This window comes from Microcebus murinus, chromosome 6, assembly GCF_040939455.1.
Source record: "Microcebus murinus isolate Inina chromosome 6, M.murinus_Inina_mat1.0, whole genome shotgun sequence".
Lineage (NCBI taxonomy): Eukaryota > Metazoa > Chordata > Mammalia > Primates > Cheirogaleidae > Microcebus > Microcebus murinus.
Window position 1 is genome coordinate 78,028,240 of NC_134109.1, and position 18,424 is coordinate 78,046,663.

General features: G+C 35.7%; 2 protein-coding genes across 3 annotated transcripts in view; one reads left to right on the forward strand and one right to left on the reverse strand.

Annotated features, from left to right (window-relative positions):
- FAM98B (family with sequence similarity 98 member B) overlaps nucleotides 1-9,691 on the forward strand; it is a 37,562-nt gene extending 27,871 nt beyond the window's left edge. The window contains exons 7-8 of the mRNA XM_076004237.1: nucleotides 5,223-5,390; nucleotides 8,958-9,691. Of these exons, the coding sequence (XP_075860352.1) occupies nucleotides 5,223-5,390; nucleotides 8,958-9,353 (564 nt within the window). The 3' untranslated portion in view covers nucleotides 9,354-9,691. The remainder of the gene's footprint in view (nucleotides 1-5,222; nucleotides 5,391-8,957) is intronic.
- A 3,005-nt stretch (nucleotides 9,692-12,696) lies between these two features.
- RASGRP1 (RAS guanyl releasing protein 1) overlaps nucleotides 12,697-18,424 on the reverse strand; it is a 70,924-nt gene continuing 65,196 nt past the window's right edge. For both annotated transcript variants that reach the window (XM_012766377.2, XM_012766376.2), the window contains exons 16-17: nucleotides 17,904-18,289; nucleotides 12,697-15,544 (exon numbers count right to left, since the gene is read on the reverse strand). In XM_012766377.2, coding sequence (XP_012621831.1) covers nucleotides 15,410-15,544; nucleotides 17,904-18,289 — 521 coding nt within the window. In that variant the 3' untranslated portion in view covers nucleotides 12,697-15,409. The remainder of the gene's footprint in view (nucleotides 15,545-17,903; nucleotides 18,290-18,424) is intronic.

An 18,424-nucleotide genomic window follows, 5' to 3' on the forward strand; every position in this document is an offset into this window, starting at 1 on the left:
TGGCTGTAAGTCTTCTTTTGAAAAACTGTTCCTATTTTGCCTACTTTTTAATGGGGTTGTTTTTTTCTTGCTGATTTGATTGAGTTCTTTGTAGATTCTGGATATTAGCCCTTTGTTGGATGTATAGTTTGCAAATATTTTCTCTCATTCTGTAGGTTGTCTATTCTGTTGATTATTTCCTTTGCTGTGCAGAAACAACTTAAGTCCCATTTATTTATTTTTGTTGTTGCTGTATTTTCCTTTTGGATCTTAGTCATAATTTCTTTGCCTAGACCAATGTTTGGACGAGTTGTTCTTATAATTTCTTCCAGAACTTTTATGGTTTTAGGTCTTATATTTAGGTCCTTAATCTATCTTGAGTTAATTTTTGTATATGGCAAAAGATAGGGATCCTGTTTCTTCTACATGCTATCCAATTTTCCCAGCACCATTTATTGAATAGGTCATCCTTTCCCCATTATGTATTTTTGTCTGCTTTGTTTTAAATTTTCATGAATTCTTTTTAATTCTTGGGTTCTTTTTTTCAAAATTTTTCTCTTTTTGGATATGCTGTCTTCTTGAATGAAGATGGGATTTTTTTTTTTTTACTTTCAATTATCTCTGTTTCCTCCTGGGTAATTTTTTGTTTGCTTATTTGTTTTTCTTGGTCTCTCTCTTGGTGGCTTTCTTCAGAAGGCTTCATGGTAGTCCTTGGTTGTCCGTAGTTAAGGGTAAAGCACTGAAAAACCTAGTGGGAACATCAGTCATTGGATTGTTAAAATCAGGCTTTGGAGCTGGCTGTTGTGCTGTGGAAATTCTTAATGCCAACATGCAGAAATCTTTTCTCTGTAACTACTTATTTTTTCAAGAAGGGAAATCTCATTTTTTTCTATGTCCCTTTTTACCCATTTGGCCGGAGAAGAAGTGGCAGCATGGCACCGGAGGTTAGATAAATAGACTGTTCTACAAATGGACTTTGAGTTAACTCTGTCAGCTCCAGATTTCATTTTCTGAAATTTTGGTTTTTTTCTTTTAAATATCTCTCTCTTTCATCCTCTTTGTTGTAGGATATGTGTACCTTTTTATAATTTAGTGTGTTCAGTCTAACTTGCTTACCTAGAAATCCTCCCTCATATATTTTTGAATAGAGTCTCTTTCTAAACACCTGTCAGACAGTTACAGAAAAGTGATGAGTGACTAGAACTGGATTGTATTAATATAAGGTAGAATTGAAGATGGGTCATTCATGTATTTTCTTTCAATGAACATTCAGCACCTTGTATATGTCAAACTATGTACCTGATTCTGGATGAGCCTCTCAGTACTCTCTATGATTAGGTATAGAACATTTTTAGGAGATTTCTTTGTCTGTAATACCTAATCAGCTTCTCTGGTGGTTAAAGTCTTACTCTCTTTTGCATGTGCACCAGGTTAAACTCTAGGGATGTGGCTGTCTGTGTCATTGGAGTAACTGTTTGATTGCTCACCTTAAGAAATGGAATAGAGTTCAGATGTGTGGGAATTATCAGTTTTATTGACCTCCATAAACTTACTAGAGGTTGTGTATTTGTTGGGTCTCTAATCTAATAGAGCTATATTGAGAAAAAGAAATTTAGGAATATAAGGCAAATTGTGAAATGTAGTAGCATTAAATTTGTTTTAACATGCTAACTGAGAAGATGTTTTCAATGTTGGTTTTAAGATTACAGAGAAATCCAAAACAAATGAGTTTTGACATATTCTTTTCTTTGAACATAAAGAGTGACATGTCTTCATGGGCATGTTGATGGCCTTAAATGAGAGCTTTGGGTAAATATTCCTTTAGGAAATATCTTGATATTTTATGTTCCTCTCTTCTTGGTCTTTTTCATCATGTTTTAGGACAGGGAGGTTGTGTGTTCTTTTTTCCCTTAGTCTAGAAGATTTTTTTTTTTTTTTTTTTTTGAGACAGAGTCTCACTTTGTTGTCCAGGCTAGAGTGAGTGCCGTGGCATCAGCCTAGCTCACAGCAACCTCAAACTCCTGGGCTCGAGCGATCCTTCTGCCTCAGCCTCCCGAGTAGCTGGGACTACAGGCATGCGCCCCACCATGCCCAGCTAATTTTTTATATACATATCAGTTGGCCAATTAATTTCTTTCTATTTATAGTAGAGACGGGGTCTCGCTCTTGCTCAGGCTGGTTTTGAACTCCTGACCTTGAGCAATCCGCCCGCCTCGGCCTCCCAGAGAGCTAGGATTACAGGCGTGAGCCACCGCGCCCGGCCTAGAAGATTTTTTAAAGTATTTTTTCTTAGGCTATTTACAGATGAATTTTGACCTTTTGTTTGGTCTTTTTCCAGTTGATTGTATGATTACATGTATTCTCAGTTGTCTTATTAAATTTAATTTATCTTTATCATTCTTTACCTATTTTCATGATAGAAAAAAGTATCTGATATTATTGAATGACTATCATCAGATATTTATTCTACAGCAGTTTAAATCTTTGTACAGTATTTTATCATATATGTGTATACACACACACTGTATCAATAGACTTTGAGGTTTCCTCTAGTTTTCGTGTCTTGTTTGACCCTTTAATGAAATCCTTGGCAGCTAAATTTTTGTTCAAAGTGGTATCTTGATTAAAAAATATACATGGTTTTAAGGCTTTTGATGATGTATACTCCAGAGTTGTTAAAGATTATACCCATTTATTAGTAAGGTTAATCTAATTTCTTTTCTCTATTATTTTGCTAGTATTGAAGTAATATTGTGAATATAATTTTATAGTTTACTTTTTTCAGTAAGTATTTTGTGACCATTGTCTGATATCACTAAAAGTTCTATTTAAATACCCTTTTTAAAATTAAAATTTTTAATTTATTTTTTGAGATATGATTCACATAACATAAAGTTCACCATTTTAAGGTGTACAGTTCAGTGGTTTTCTTCGTCTATTCACTATGTTGTATAACTCCTACCGATATGTAATTGCAGAACATTTCCTTCAACTCAAAGGACCGTTGACCACCTCTCAACGGTCATTCCCAATACTCACTACCTCTATTCCCTGGCAACCATTACTATAATATGCTTTCTATCTCTGTGGATTTGCCTATTCTGGACATTTCATTTAAACAAAATCATATAATACAATATGTGGCTTTTGTGTCTGGTTTTCAGTGTCCTTTTTATGGCCCTATTATATTTATCACATAGTGATTCAATAATTTGCCTAATGCTCTTATTTTAAACATTTTTTTCCTATATTATCTAACACCAGGATATTTCTATATATAATTTTTACATGTAAATTTCAAAATATATTCTTATCATGGATTCCTAAAAGGAAATTTATTATGTCAATGGTTATGACTCTTAATGCTCTTATTTACCTTGACCAAATTGTTTTCCAGAAAACTTAGATGAATTTAAACTCCTAACAGTAGGGTAAATGATATTTTGTCTCACTTTAGCCTCTTTAATATTTAGAGTTACTGACTTTATTGCTAACTTTATGGTTTAAAAGACTAGTTTTAATTTGCATATCATTATTGGTAAAGTTGAACTATTTTTCATAAGCTTATTAGTCATTGAATTTCTTTTTGAAATTTCTATTTGTCTTTTTTTGTGGTCTATAGAGTCCTGTTTTCCTTTTGCTTGAGCTTTTTATTAATATATATGAAGGAAGTTTGCAAGTTTTATTTGTTGAAAATATTTTACCTATTTATCTTTTGATTTTGTTTTATACCTTTTGAAGTATAGAAATTTTAATTTTTACCATGTGGTTAAGTTTTTCAATTTAAAATCTCAACTATTCTCTTTGGAATTCCCTTTGTTATAGGGTGTGCCTTTTTATTGTTATTACTTTTTACAGATAGCTATCCATTCATTCCAGCACATTTAAAAAATAATCCTTTTCTTTTCTCGTTAATTTGCGATGCCTCTTTTATAATTTATTGCATTCATACATTTATGAGATACTGAGTCTCAGTTCCTGTCTATTTTGTTTTATTATTATTTTTTTTAATTCCCAAGTTCCAATTAATTAGACTGAAGTAGGATAGTACACTGTTAGCTGTATAGCTATGTTTTAGGCTCAGCTGGGCCTTTATTAGTAATTGGGCAGAGCTGGGATTCTCTCTGTATTTTGGGGAAACTGACTTGAACTTTATATGCCTCATTTTTTCCCCCTGTCTACAAAAAGGGATAATAAGAAACACCTACCCTAAAAGGATGTTTTGAGGATTAAAGAAACAATGCCTACTAAGTGAGCATCCTTGTACATTTAATAAATACTCAATAAATGCTAGCTGTTAAGACAATAATGATAATTTCATATTGCATGTTAGTATCTGGTAGGACTACCCTTTTTCAAAATTCTTCTAGTCATTCTTACATATTTAGTTTTTCTGAATTAACTTTAGATTCATCTTTTTTTTTTCATTCTCCCAAAAACCATTTCAATAGGATTATAAATTAATTTGGGGGGAACTGACAATAATATTCAATGTCTCCATACAGAAACTTGGTATTTCTCACCATTTATAAAAGTTTTCCTTTTGTTTTTACAAGATTTACTGATGTTTTGTTTTTAGAGGTCCTGTATGTGTTTTTAATAAACTATTTTTAGGTACTTAGGTTTTTGTTAATATGAATAGAATTTTTTTTGTTATATTTTTTTCTTTTCTTTTCTTTTCTTTTTTTTTGAGACAGTCTCGCTTTGTTGCCCAGGCTAGAGTGAGTGCCATGGTGTCAGCCTAGCTCACAGCAACCTCAAACTCCTGGGCTCAAGCAATCCTCCTGCCTCAGCCTCCCAAATAGTTGGGACTATAGGCATGTGCCACCATGCCTGGCTAATTTTTTTCTATATATATTAGTTGGCCAATTAATTTCTTTCTATGTATAGTAGAGATGGGGTCTCGCTCTTGCTCAGGTTGGTTTCGAACTCCTGACCTCAAGCAATCCACCCGCCTCGGCTTCCCAGAGTGCTAGAATTACAGGCGTGAGCCTCCGCGCCCGGCCTCTTTTTGTTATATTTTTTTAAATAGGTTGTTGCTAGTAGTTCTGTATTCTGTTAGCATTTGTTGGCTTATTTTGTCATTCTACATATAAATTATGAGATATTTGGATGTTTTTGCTTTTTTCTATTTCCTGGCTTATTCATTATCTCATTATTTTCTTTCTGAAGATTATGATTGCTATTGTTCTTTCATTAAAATGTACCTTTATTCCTTTTTTTACCTAACTTTTGTCATGTAGGTAAAAACAGATGACATAGCAAGGATTTATCAGCCTAAGCGTTATGCTTTGTCCCCCAAGACAACAATTACAATGGCACATCTGCTTGCTGCTCGTGAAGATCTATCCAAGATCATTAGGACAAGTAGTGGCGCTAGCCGGGAGAAGACAGCATGTGCCATTAATAAGGTTGGTGTTTCTTTCAGCACAGTGGAGAAGGAATTGATAATATCTTCATTTGATGTTTTTACAGATTTTAATCCACATTTCTTTTATGACCTGGTAAACTCCTGGAAGAGAGTAGCAGGGGGGTCAGTATATCTAGGCTTGGTTTTGTTTTTTGTGTGTGTATTTATTTGAATTTCTGTATTCATAAATCAAATTGTTATCTGAATTAGAGGAATTAAGAATTGTTTTTATCAATAGCTTTAGCAAGAATTATCTTCTTCCCAAAAAGTAATCATTTTTTTGGGGGGGGGGTCAGTAAGAATTTTAGGAATTGCTTCAGATACTGACTCCTCATATCCTTAGTGTAAAGGTTAGAAGAGTACATGCTTTGGAGTCAAACTAATCTGGGTTCACATTCTAGCTCTATTATTTTCTTAGAGGAATCCTCTAGGGCAAGTTACTGAATCTCTTTGAGCTTCTTTTTCCCAATTTGGAGTATATCTTTTTTTGTAGAGACCAGTGAGAATAACAATCAAGAAAGACTACTTTTTGGATTTGTTAGGACATTATTGCTGACTTAAAAGAATGTTTGCATATTTAGAACCTACAGTGAGGATGTTGTACTTTTTGTCTTTCATGTATGTCATAAATTCCTAAATATGGTTTGATTAGAAGATTAATAGAATTAGAACCCAACTGATGCATTGGTTATTTTGGTTGAGGCAGTTACTGTTTTACCTTCTTTCCAAAAATGACACTAGAAAGAAGCCTTGGCTTCCCCTTGGCTGTGTTGGGCAGATTTTGTCTTTCCCTCTACTCATGGGCTTATAAAAGTAGCTGCTTTCTATAGAAGTTTGGATACTTAAACTAAACTCTTCCTTGGTTTATTTTCCAAAGCTTTGTAGGGCATGGTTAAGGAAGTATATCAACTCTTTATTTTCCTTATAATAATACAGTAACTAGTATCATCAATGAAAGTAAGTGAGCTTAAGTTTCTCAAAAGAAAGGAATATTTGGGAATCCTAATATCTCTTTTCAGTGATAACCTGGAATCGTAGTTATTAATCTCTGACCTCATTACATCCCCATGTTATCATATATTCCTCATATTTTGTCGACATTGTGCTGAGGAATACAGTCTTTTTTTTTTTATTTTGGCATATTATGGGGGTACAGATTTTAAGGTTTCAATAAATGCCCCTTTGCCCCCTCCCCCCAAAAGACTGAGTCTCCATCATGACCATCCCCTAGATGGTGCACATCTCACTCATTATGTATGTATATACCCGCCCCCCTCCCCCCTCCCACCTGCCCAATACCCTATTACTGTAGTACCTATGTGTCCACTTAGGTGCTACTCAGTTAATACCAGTTTGCTGGAGAATATATCTGGTGCTTGTTTTTCCATTCTTGGGATACTTCACTTAGTAGGATGGGTTCCAGCTCTAACCAGGAAAATATAAGATGTGCTATGTCACCATTGTTTCTTAGAGCTGAATAGTACTCCATGGTATACATATACCACATTTTATTAATCCATTCTTGGATTGATGGGCACTTGGGGTGTTTCCACAGCCTTGCAATTATGAATTGTGCTGCTATAAATATTCGAGTGCAGGTGTCTTTTTTGTAGAGTGTCATTGGATCATTTGGGTAGATGCCCAGCAATGGGATTGCTGGATCAAATGGTAGATTCACTTGTATCGCTTTAAGGTATCTCCATATTGCTTTCCACAGAGGTTGAACTAGTTTGCAGTCCCACCAGCAGTGTAGGAGTGTTCCTCTCTCTCCGCAACCACGCCAGCGTTTATTGTTTGGAGATTTTTTTTTTTTTTTTTTTTGAGACAGAGTCTCGCTTTGTTGTCCAGGCTAGAGTGAGTGCCGTGGCGTCAGCCTAGCTCACAGCAACCTCAGACTCCTGGGCTTGAGTGATCCTTCTGCCTCAGCCTCCCGAGTAGCTGGGACTACAGGCATGCGCCACCGTGCCCGGCTAATTTTTTATATATATATCAGTTGGCCAATTAATTTCTTTCTATTTATAGTAGAGACGGGGTCTCGCTCTTGCTCAGGCTGGTTTTGAACTCCTGACCTTGAGCAATCCGCCCGCCTCGGCCTCCCAAGAGCTAGGATTACAGGCGTGAGCCACAGCGCCCGGCCTTGGAGATTTTTTGATAAAGGCCATTCTCACTGGGGTTAAGTGATATCTCATTGTGGTTTTGATTTGCATTTCCCTGATGTTTAGAGATGTTGAGCATTTCTTCATATGTTTGTTGGCCATTCTTCTGTCTTCTTTAGAAAAATTTCTGTTCAAGTCCTTTGCCCACTTTTTAATGGGGTTATTTGATTTTTTCTTCCTAATTTTCGTGAGTTCTAAGTATATTCTAGTTATCAGTCCCTTATCGGATGCATAGATGTGAGAATCCTGATATAAAACCATCCTCATATAGCCATCTAATCTTTGACAAAGCAGACAAAAACATACGCTGGGGAAAAGAATCCCTCTTCAATAAATGGTGCTGGGAAAACTGGATAGCCACCTGTAGAAGGCTAAAACAGGACCCACACCTTTCACCTCTCACAAAAACCAACTCACGCTGGATAACAGACTTAAACCTAAGGTATGAAACTATTAGAACTCTAGAGGAAAAAGTTGGAAACACTCTCCTAGACATTGGCCTGGGCAAAGAGTTTATGAAGAAGTCCCCAAAGGCAATCACAGCAGCAACAAAAATAAATAAATGGGACATGATCAAACTACAAAGCTTCTGCACAGCCAAAGAAATAGTCATGAAAGTAAACAGACAACCTACAGAATGGGAGAAAATTTTTGCATCCTATGCATCCGATAAGGGACTGATAACTAGAATATACTCAGTCTTTTATTGGATTATCCATTACCAAATCAATGGCAATGGAAAGTCCAGAGTTGTTGTATGAATAGATATGAAGTTAGTTAATGTAGGGCATGTAGTTTATGTAATATTCAAAATGTTTTATTAAAAAACATTTCTTAGTGAGATGGGTACTACATTTGTTATGAATTTGTTAAACAAATTTAAATGAGAGAAAATTAAGCCCTTGCAGAATACTCTCCCAAATTATTTAAAAATAATACCATTCTGAGGAATTTGTCTCATATCACACTTTTTTTATATTTATTTTTTTAATTGACACCTACTAATTGTACATACTTATGAGATACATAGTGATATATATTGATCAGATCAGGGTAATTGGCATTGCCACCATATCAAATATTTTTCATTTCTTTGTGTTGGGAACATGCAATATTCTCTCTTCTAGCTATTTGAAAATATATATTATTGTTAACTATAGTCAGCCTATACTGCTATAGAACACCATAACTTACTCTTCCTATCTAGCTTTAATTTTGTATCCTTTGACAAATCCCTATCCTCCCATGCTTATATTTTTAGTATTAATTTGTACTGCTATGTCCAGTACTTTCATGTCCTTAAATATTTGGCTTTGTTATTAAGAACAGTAACTTTACTATTACTTGAAACCTTTATGTAAATTTTAATTTCTAAAATATTAGGAACTAAAAGAAAATTTTTCTTCACACAGGTGCTGATGGGAAGGGTGCCTGACAGGGGAGGACGGCCAAATGAAATTGAACCACCGCCGCCTGAAATGCCCCCTTGGCAAAAGAGACAAGAAGGCGGCGGAAGGGGTGGTTGGGGTGGTGGAGGTGGTGGTAGAGGAGGAGGTGGTGGGGGTGGAAGAGGAGGCTGGGGAGGGGGTGGAGGGTGGGGAGGGGGTGGGGGAGGAGGAGGAGGGTGGGGAGGAGGAGGTGGAGGAGGTGGTGGTCGAGGTGGTTTCCAAGGCAGGGGAGATTATGGTGGGAGGGGAGATTATGGTGGAAGGGGAGGCTATGGTGGAAGAGGGGGTTATGGTGGAAGAGGTTATGGAGATCCATATGGAGGAGGAGGTGGTGGTGGTGGTGGATATAGAAGATATTAAAAATCACAAAAATTAGATAGCAGTGCTTACTTCTGGATACATTAGACATAGTGTTCTAAATAACACTTGAATATCATCTTTGAAGTAAACACCATGTTAGACTCCCTGATGGTATCATTCTTGAATTGGGTTAATATGTAATAACATTGTTTTATACTACCAGTTGATCTCTTAGATGAAGTGATAATTTTTCCATATCTGTATCCTTAAGCATGTCGTGACTTTTTAAAAAACAAAAAAGGAACAAAAATTATTTTTAAAAATGTAAATATTTATTACCATCAAACTTGGAAAATGGAAAGTATTTTATTGTCATGATTAAATTTAGACTGTTACCTGTATTTTGTTCAGGTTTGAAACACATAAATGACCCCACCTCTAATGGAAAGGAATATAGACTCTTGCCTCTTCTGTATTCCTGTGGATGTGTTTTGTGTTTTTTAATTTTACTTTATAAAATAGGGAAAGGAACTGATAGTTGTGTCCAATAGGTAGTTATCGTTATTTGGTTTTTTCTATTATAGGAAGAGATTCCTTTGACCAGGTTTCTGTTAAAGTTCTATTAATTGAAGCCCAAGTTTGCTTTTTACTGTGCATATTTGATTTATTTTCTAATTGGATTTGAAATCTATGAGATTTTGTTTGAGAAAACAAAGTTTAAGATTGAGGTCAGAATTTAACAGGACAAAGATATGTTCTAATTTTACATGATGGTGTGAAAAATATTCTTGTAAACGGGTCTCTTCATCATTTATGCCCTCACTTTTGATATCTGAATGTTAAAAGGCAAGCTGAGCTGTATCACATAGAATTAAAGCAGTAATTTTCAGTTTGAATAGATCAGGTTTAGGCCTCCCTTGATAATTCTGATTCACAGCTAGCTTTAGCAAACACAGGTTAGGGAATGGCTATATGTAGTTTGGTGGTTGGAGCAGTCAAAGGCTTGGGTGTCAGGAGTTGTGAATCCAAATCATGGCACTAGGCCAAGGATGCTGTGAGTTGAAATGACCTTAGCTCTCAAGTATTGATTTGTCCTCATTTGTTAAATGAGGAATGAGACACTTGCCACCTTCTCAGGTTGTTTCATAAAGGCCTAAGTACAAATGCAATTTGTTAAAAATTTGTAGAGGGCCTATTTGAATGATTTTAAGAGGTGAGCTAAGTAATGTATTTTTCTCTTAGTGTAGAGAGGAAAAGAGCTGGTCACACACATTTTTTTTTAAATCCCACTGTAAAATGTGTCTCCATGTAGGCTCCTGATTAATACCTGTGCATAACAACTTTCTGTGATCTAAGCAGCTCAACAGACAGAAAGCTGAATTGTTACCAGTGGACAAATGGTTTGATATTTGGCAGGGTTTTGTTGTTTTGTTTTATAGTAAACCCTGTGGTAAAATCTAAAATTATGTTAAAACTTTAAAAGTAAACATTGTATATGCTATAGTCCTCGGACATGTATTTTTCAGCTAATCCTTTGAAGAAATGTGTTCAGGATAAATTTTTTAGTTATTTGTAAATTTAGTTTTTTGTGTGTTTATATTTAATGAAAAGACTTTATTGCATTTGTGATAGTTGAAGAAAAAGGCTTTCCATTATTAAAATACCTTCATCAGTAGCTACAGACTCTGAAAAGTAATTTTTTAAAAATATGTAAGCAAAAGGTCATTTGAGTAAAACATTTTAAGAGAGTTTAGTTTAAAAATACTCATTTAAATCATTTACATTTCTGCTTCATTTCTTTTTAGGAGCATTAGTTGCTAATACAAAAAGGAGATTTATAACTACTTTCAACTTTTTTACCACTAAAGGTCTGTGGTAAATATGGCAGAAATAATAGTTTATCAATTACTGTAAGATTTCTCAGTACCTTCACAGGAGTGCTATTTGGGTTTTTCACTGCAATCACTATAAGTCTTATCTAAGTTTAGTATATACTCTTGGAATCATGTTGGAGCTGAAATCACTCCTGTTTACACATTCCTGTAAACCCTACTTAGATGAAAAACTAAGTCATCTAGACCCTAATATCTTATTCTTTCCTGTAAGATGGGATTTTCATGATAATCTTTTCTTAAGTAAAAATTTCTTGTGTAGAACAGTTTGCTGAGCAGTATCTAGAATAGCAGTGAGGTGATTTCACGTTTTATAAATTAAGTGCAATACTAATATGGAATATGGTGTGTGGCGCTTCACTGCTTCCTAAAATCCAACACCTTTTTTGATACTTCCTCTTCATTCTTTTTTGCCTGGTTCTCAATTTTTTTTCCCCCTATTACCCTGTTTTCCTTCCCCTTTTTTTCTTCTATATTTGTTCAGCCTGTGGCACATATAGACATGATCTTACTGGGAGTTTCTGGGTTAAAGTAGTAACTGACTTTTCCTCTGGACCATATAAAGAACTATGTCCTGTCTATACAGAGTCACCAAACCATTACTCATAAGCACTCATCAAAGGGGAAACAAGTATTTTCTTTGAACCTATGCCCTTATGTTCTGCAGATCAGGGAAACCTTGCCTGTTTAAACAGAAAAAAATTTTAAACCCAAGACATTTTATTACCTGTATTTGTGACAGAAGAAGGTGTGACAACCTAAAAAAGATTTGGGGCCAGAAAATGTCCTGAGTCTTGATATTATCTATACATTGTAAGGAGCACACAGTACAGATATTTGGGATGGGAATTGGAGTAAGAGGTGAGGAGGCAGTTTCATTTCTCCTTGAGGGTTACATTGTCAATGTGACTTCATTATTTTATATGAAGTATTATGAATTGCCAAAATACACCCTATTCAAAAGTACCAGAATGCACTCTACAGTGGAATTTAAGTGACTGAAATCCCCTGCTTCTTCATTGATCTGGTTAAATAAAAAAATTGGGAATTCAGGGGAAATCATGGCTATCTCTAATCACAACCACAAATGAATTGCTTGGGGTGGGTCTGTACATTGGAACGAACCATCTTCTACCAATATTATCCATAGCTTCAAACTTTCTCTTCTTTACTTGCTTGAATGGGACCGTGGAAAATTAAAGATGAAAGCTATAAAGAAATGACAACCTCAAGTTTGTCTACTTTAATGTTAAGTATTTACAGAATTAATATTTGGGGATCACTGTAAATTATTATGAATAAGAGGGAATAGGTTGAATATTTCTGTACTGTTACTTCATGTTGTCAAAAAAATTTAAGCTAAATAATCTAGTTGCTTTAATTTTCCTTCCAGAAAAAAAGCAGAATAGGGGAGTCTATTCTGTGGTCTCAGCTATGGATTATATTAATAGTAAAAAGTCAGATGAAGTTTCCATATATCCACATAAAGTAGAAATAAAACACAAGACATGTTGTAGGGATCCTAATGTCTTTTATCATATAAATATTACACAAAGAAAACTTACATTAAGTATCAAAAAAACCTTTACAATCTGTACATTTTTTTTTTCTTGCAGTTCTCTTACATTATACATCTTTAGACAGAAATTCACAAAGGTGAGTCAGGAAAGAAAACAAGAAGTGACTGCTGTTAATAAAAAGTTATCCTTATTTTGGCAGATAAATATCTGGCCAAACTTATTTCAAGGTCAGTTTGAGATGCAAAAATTTGCATTCTAGGCTTTATTAACAAAAACTTCTTTCAGATCATTTCTGTAGATTCCACTAACCCCATGTAGCTCAACACAAATACTATTATACACTATTTCTTTGGCCCTTGCTGGACTATAAAAACCTGTGATGAAACTACTTCCTCCTATAATTTCAGTGATAAATTCTGCAGTGCTTGAGACTGTCTAGCCATTGTTAATTTGACTAATTAAGGGAACTATGACCTTTTGAATTCCTAGATTATAGGTTATTTATATAAAAATCTGGGGTCTTTATTTTGGATGGAAGGTAAGAAGAATGAAAAAAATTGTGTTTCAAGACTGTTGAAAGAAAGTGAGCTATACCTTCTTTGGTTTACATCAGAGGAAAAAGAATAATAGAGAAGAATAGGAATTTGAAGGTTTGTCATAATTCATATTTGTCCATATAGAGCAAGTAACAAAGTGCTACAGTAAGTTTGTATACCAGGTGATGGGACTCAGCAGCCCTGCCTTTTGGAGATTTCTGAGTTTGGAGTTAGAAAAGGGTAAATACATATATAAAATGATTCTTTAAAATTTAATGAAACATTAACTACAAGCTAGTTCTATGTCACTAAAACTCAGTGTAAGGAGGAACACAAATGGGACCTGGTCCTTCATCAAAGAAAATTTTTAATGGATCTGAATCCTTGAAGCAATGCTGTAAATATACTTTGTATTCTTATGCAGACTTGGTGGTGTTTGCTTTAGATTTGGAAATTGGTCAACCTATGGATGCATTTCAAGTCAACCTGGTACCAGACTTTTTCCAAGCATGGAAGCTAAGTCCCTCATAAAAGGAAAATGATCATATGAATTGTTTTAGAGAACTATAAGGCTGACAAAGGAATTTGTGAGTAGGTGCCCAGGTAACTTAATGAGCCCATTTATCATTAACTTTCATAATAGAAAACTCACAGGACTGTTACTTGTGATTTTGCCAAATAATGCGTTTTACCTCGTGAGCAATTTCCTCATCTTTGTAACAAATTGAACTTTATATTTTTGAATTTATGTAATGACTAAAAGTTTAATTAAGTTTCACATTTTATGAAAGAGGAAACAAAATTCTAAGCCACATGCATGCCTGATATTGTATATACATATGTACACACTGTCAGCTATTATTTAAGCCACTGATCCAAATAGCTTATTTCTAAATAGTATTAATGGTGAAGACAGTTGAAGCACAAATTCAGTTCAAAAAGACTTTAAAAATAGTTCAATTCAAAAGATGAGCCAGGCGCGGTGGCTCACGCCTGTAATCCTAGCACTCTGGGAGGCCGAGGTGGGAGAATCGTTTGAGCTCAGGAGTTCGAGACCAGCCTGATCAAAAGTGAGACCCTTGTCTCTACTAAAAAAATAGAAAGAAATTAGCTTGACAACTCAAAATATGGAGGGGAAAAAAAAATTTGCTGGGCATGGTGGTGCATGCCTGTATTCCCAGCTACTTGGGAGGCTGAGGCAGGAGGATCGCTTGAGCCCAGGAATTTGAGGTTGCTGTGAGCTAGGCTGACACCACGGCACTCTAGCGTAGGCAACAGAGTGAGACTCTGTCTCAAAAAAAAAAAAAAAGATGGAACATGAAGAGTTAAACAGATTTTCAGACTCAAAAATGCCATCAATTCTTAATTCTATCCACAGTAGAATATATGATGACAAACATGTTTGCATTACATTTATTTTAGCTAATTAGCCAATCATGTATGACATGGTAAAATAGCTGTTTCCAGGTACTTAATTTGATTACTTATTTTATGATAACAGTAATACTACAATTGTGAGTTGACCTGCAATTGGATAAGGTCATGTTTAATAGGCCTCTAAGAAGTTGTGGCTACATCTGTAGAAATTCACTTCTAGGTAGATATGCTCATCTGTATATGAGTGTAGTGAAAAAGGGGACAGAGGCTAATTGATTAGATCTGAGGTAGTGAAGTAGGAACCAGATTCACAAAGAATGCTGGGATATTGAAGTAAATCTACTTTTGGAGTATGAGTATGTTTCCATTATAAGCAAGCTTTGGATGGAACAAAGTTAAGTCCTTCAGTTTGCAGAAAACCTTAAGAAGGAAACATTCCTTTTCCAAAGATTTTAGCTCTAAGGAAGAATCAGCTGGGGAGACCACATGAAAAGCCACCTTGTCAGGAAACTATAGTCATATTTTACATACTTTTGGTATTAATCCTGGGCAGAAGGAATTAGTGGTATGATTGGTAAAACTTTTGCATTCTTTAGCACACTTGACTGAAAGAGAAAACAATGCTGCACATTAGGAATCTTTTAAGTAAACACACAGTAGCAGGCTTTTCCTTTCAGAGTACTGTTTTAAACACTGGTCATTCTAAGGTTCCCAGGTCTTTGTGTTAATCAGTTGAGAAATTGAGATCTCCAGTATACTCATCTACAGATTGTGTTCCTTGAGTTTCTGGGCTAAGAACAGTCACTCTGCTCCATTTGTGCTAAAACATGATTGCTCTTTTCAAGCTGGAGGGATTCTATTTTCTTCTGTGCATATTTCAGTTGGATCTTTAGGGCATCATTATCTGCTTTCAGGGCATTTATTTCCTAAAGGAAAGGAAAATGAGGTATGTTAATAAAGCAGCCATGAACAGCAAATCTTTACAATATTGTAAGTACTATATTTGATTGGCATCTCCTATTCACTATGGCTGAGAATTAAAAACTATTTTCAAGACAGTTATTTTGCCCTGAATAGAAAATAACAAGTTAAATATCAAGTGAGTCTTTGCAAATAGCAATTAGTCTTTGTGATCATATCAAGGATGTGAGTGGCTAGCAGGCAGAATAATCCATTTCCCTGGCAATAGGTGTGTAATGGTGAAACCTTTGGATATTGTGTAGTAGGAGATCTTAACTTTGCAGAACAAAGAGTCTCTGGTCAGGTCTGAATGATGAAAGCAGTGACTGAGAATTCTATATGAGATGTTATAGTGCATTTAATATAAGTTTTTTCCTCCAAATCACCAAAAACTAATGTACCTTTTTGACAAAGTATTTTACCCTACTCCCTAAAGTAGGATTTCGTGATCAAACTTGGGGTGTTTTAATTATAAAGCCAACGGTTGATTTTCTAATGTTCTGATTTTGAGTCCAGTGTTTTTACATTATACCACTCTGGTTACTCCGAAAGAATACTGTATATTACCCAGGCAATGTCTGGGTAATTTGGGATACACTGGATCATTTCTCAACCTGAGTTACCAAGATAGCTGTCTATTGGCTACCATATAATATTGAGCACTTGCTTATATGCCTGGTGCTGTGGTACATGGTAATAGAAATCCCTTAAACTTCACAAACACCTTGAAATAGGAGGTATATCAATTTTATAGAAGCAGAAAATGTCATATAGTATCAGATTAGATACTTGAACCCAGGCATATCCAACCCTAAGAGCCTTTGTTTGGCTTTTTCTTTTGTTCCATGTTGGTTCAGAGGTATATATACAACCTAAAATAATATGTACTATTTATTAATACTTTAAATACTGACTTAATTTGACTAGCTATTATGACAGGACTGTTGAATCACACAGACAAATCACTGTAAGAATTTTACTTAATGGGAAAGTGGGACACACTTTTCCTATAAAATGTACATATTGAATTGTGGACCTTAGTTCTGTTTGATAATGCTAAAAGTAAAGACAGGCTACTGGGAAGATGGTAAGTGAATTAACTGGCTCCGATATTACTAGATAGGAATTATTCTGGGACTGACTCATCTGAAATCTTTTTGTAAGCCACTTCATTTCTGAAGCATTGTTGCCAACTACATTGTTCTTTTCATGGGTGTGTAAAATGTCACTATTTGAGGCAAACCTTATCATAGCATGGAATCTCAGCCCTGTATCTTACAGAGACTAACAGGTTGCAGAATTTAATAGCTGTTATAAGAAATACCAGGGACTGAAAATACAAATCATTGCTTCCAAGACTAAAGTTCATTCTATTCATTTTTCAAGGTTTCTTTCATTGTTCTTAAAAGTTGGGTTTGGTAGTTTATAAAGAGAAGTGTTTTTTGTAACCCACATTTTGCCACCTTCTGATTGACTTGATTCTTAAAGCACCTTTCATCCTTTTAAATATGTCCCTCCTATTCAATTCCTAGGCTATTGATAGCATAGGGAATCTTGAAGCTCCCGTGGACAGTTTTACTATGTAGTATGTAAAATTATATTAGGAATTCTGGTTAGATGGATGTTGGTTTTGTGTTTCTGACAGGTCTCTAAAAACACAGTGCAAACCTTGATGTTTTGGGAAAATTCTTTTCTTGGTAACCTTTATTTTTGTCTTTTCCAATACCTCCAGGGGGTGCCTGATAATTAGGACATTGTGAGCCTAATATAAAATATGTTAGGAAAGATTCGCCTTGTCTATATTAAGAAGGAGGCATTATCTGTGGTGATCTACAATACACTTACCTTTTCTTTTTTGTTGCTGTTGTAGCACTAAGATCCCCTACCTTCTTTTAGGAAGATGCCTAGGCAACCATGAAGGTCCCAGCCACAACCCTGATAAACAGGTTAATAAAGATCTCTAGGGAAGTAGGATTTATTCAAGTTCATCTTGGTTCCATCTAGAAGAAGGGAATGGTGTCAGCACAGTAAAGTGCCCAGTAGAAACTGGTTTTTCTCAATGAGCCTACTGTGAACAGAGCTTTGGGCACTGACACCAGCACTCTGAAATGGCACCTGCACGGTGATAAGGGAGCCCTGTATATCCCGTTCTGCCTGCGTAATGTGAACAAGGGCCCCCACCAGGTTCTTTGTGAGAAAGCTGGAATCCATCCTTCCTCCCTCCATTCTTCTTATCTTTAGAATCTTCAGTTCACATGCTATTCCATGCCTTAGCCTCACTTCTCCAAGAGAATCTGAACAGAAGGAAATCAAAGAGGAAAGTACCTGTTCCAACTCTTGGTAGGTTGGGAGTCTGAGGTGGCGGAGCTCCTCCTTTGATCTTATGAAGGATTCTTTATTCTCCCACTTGACAAAAGCCCGCTTTCTGACCAAGACTGGGCTGGGGCATGGAGATGTGGGACTTGGAAGCACATAAAGAGTATCCTGGGCTGTCTTCCTTGGAGAAGACAGCATGAAAGGACCTGAAGGGCTCTCACTGCCAATCCAAGGCAGTGATTCAGTCTGAGTGGCCTTGTGGGCAACAGTCCTCTTCAGCCGAACAGAAATCTTCTGTGAGGACACTCCCATCAGCATGATGGTCCGATCTTTACTCTCCTCACTATGTTCCGCAGCCTCCCCATTAGGAAATGTAAAAGGTCCTTCTTCAGGTGCTATACGAAGATACACGATAAGTTAGTACTTAGCAGAGACTTAAGAATGACACACATTAGTTTCAAATGAGACCTTTCTCATTGTTACAGGAGTTCTAGACTTCCAAAGAGGATCCATTTTTTAGGCACCCAATG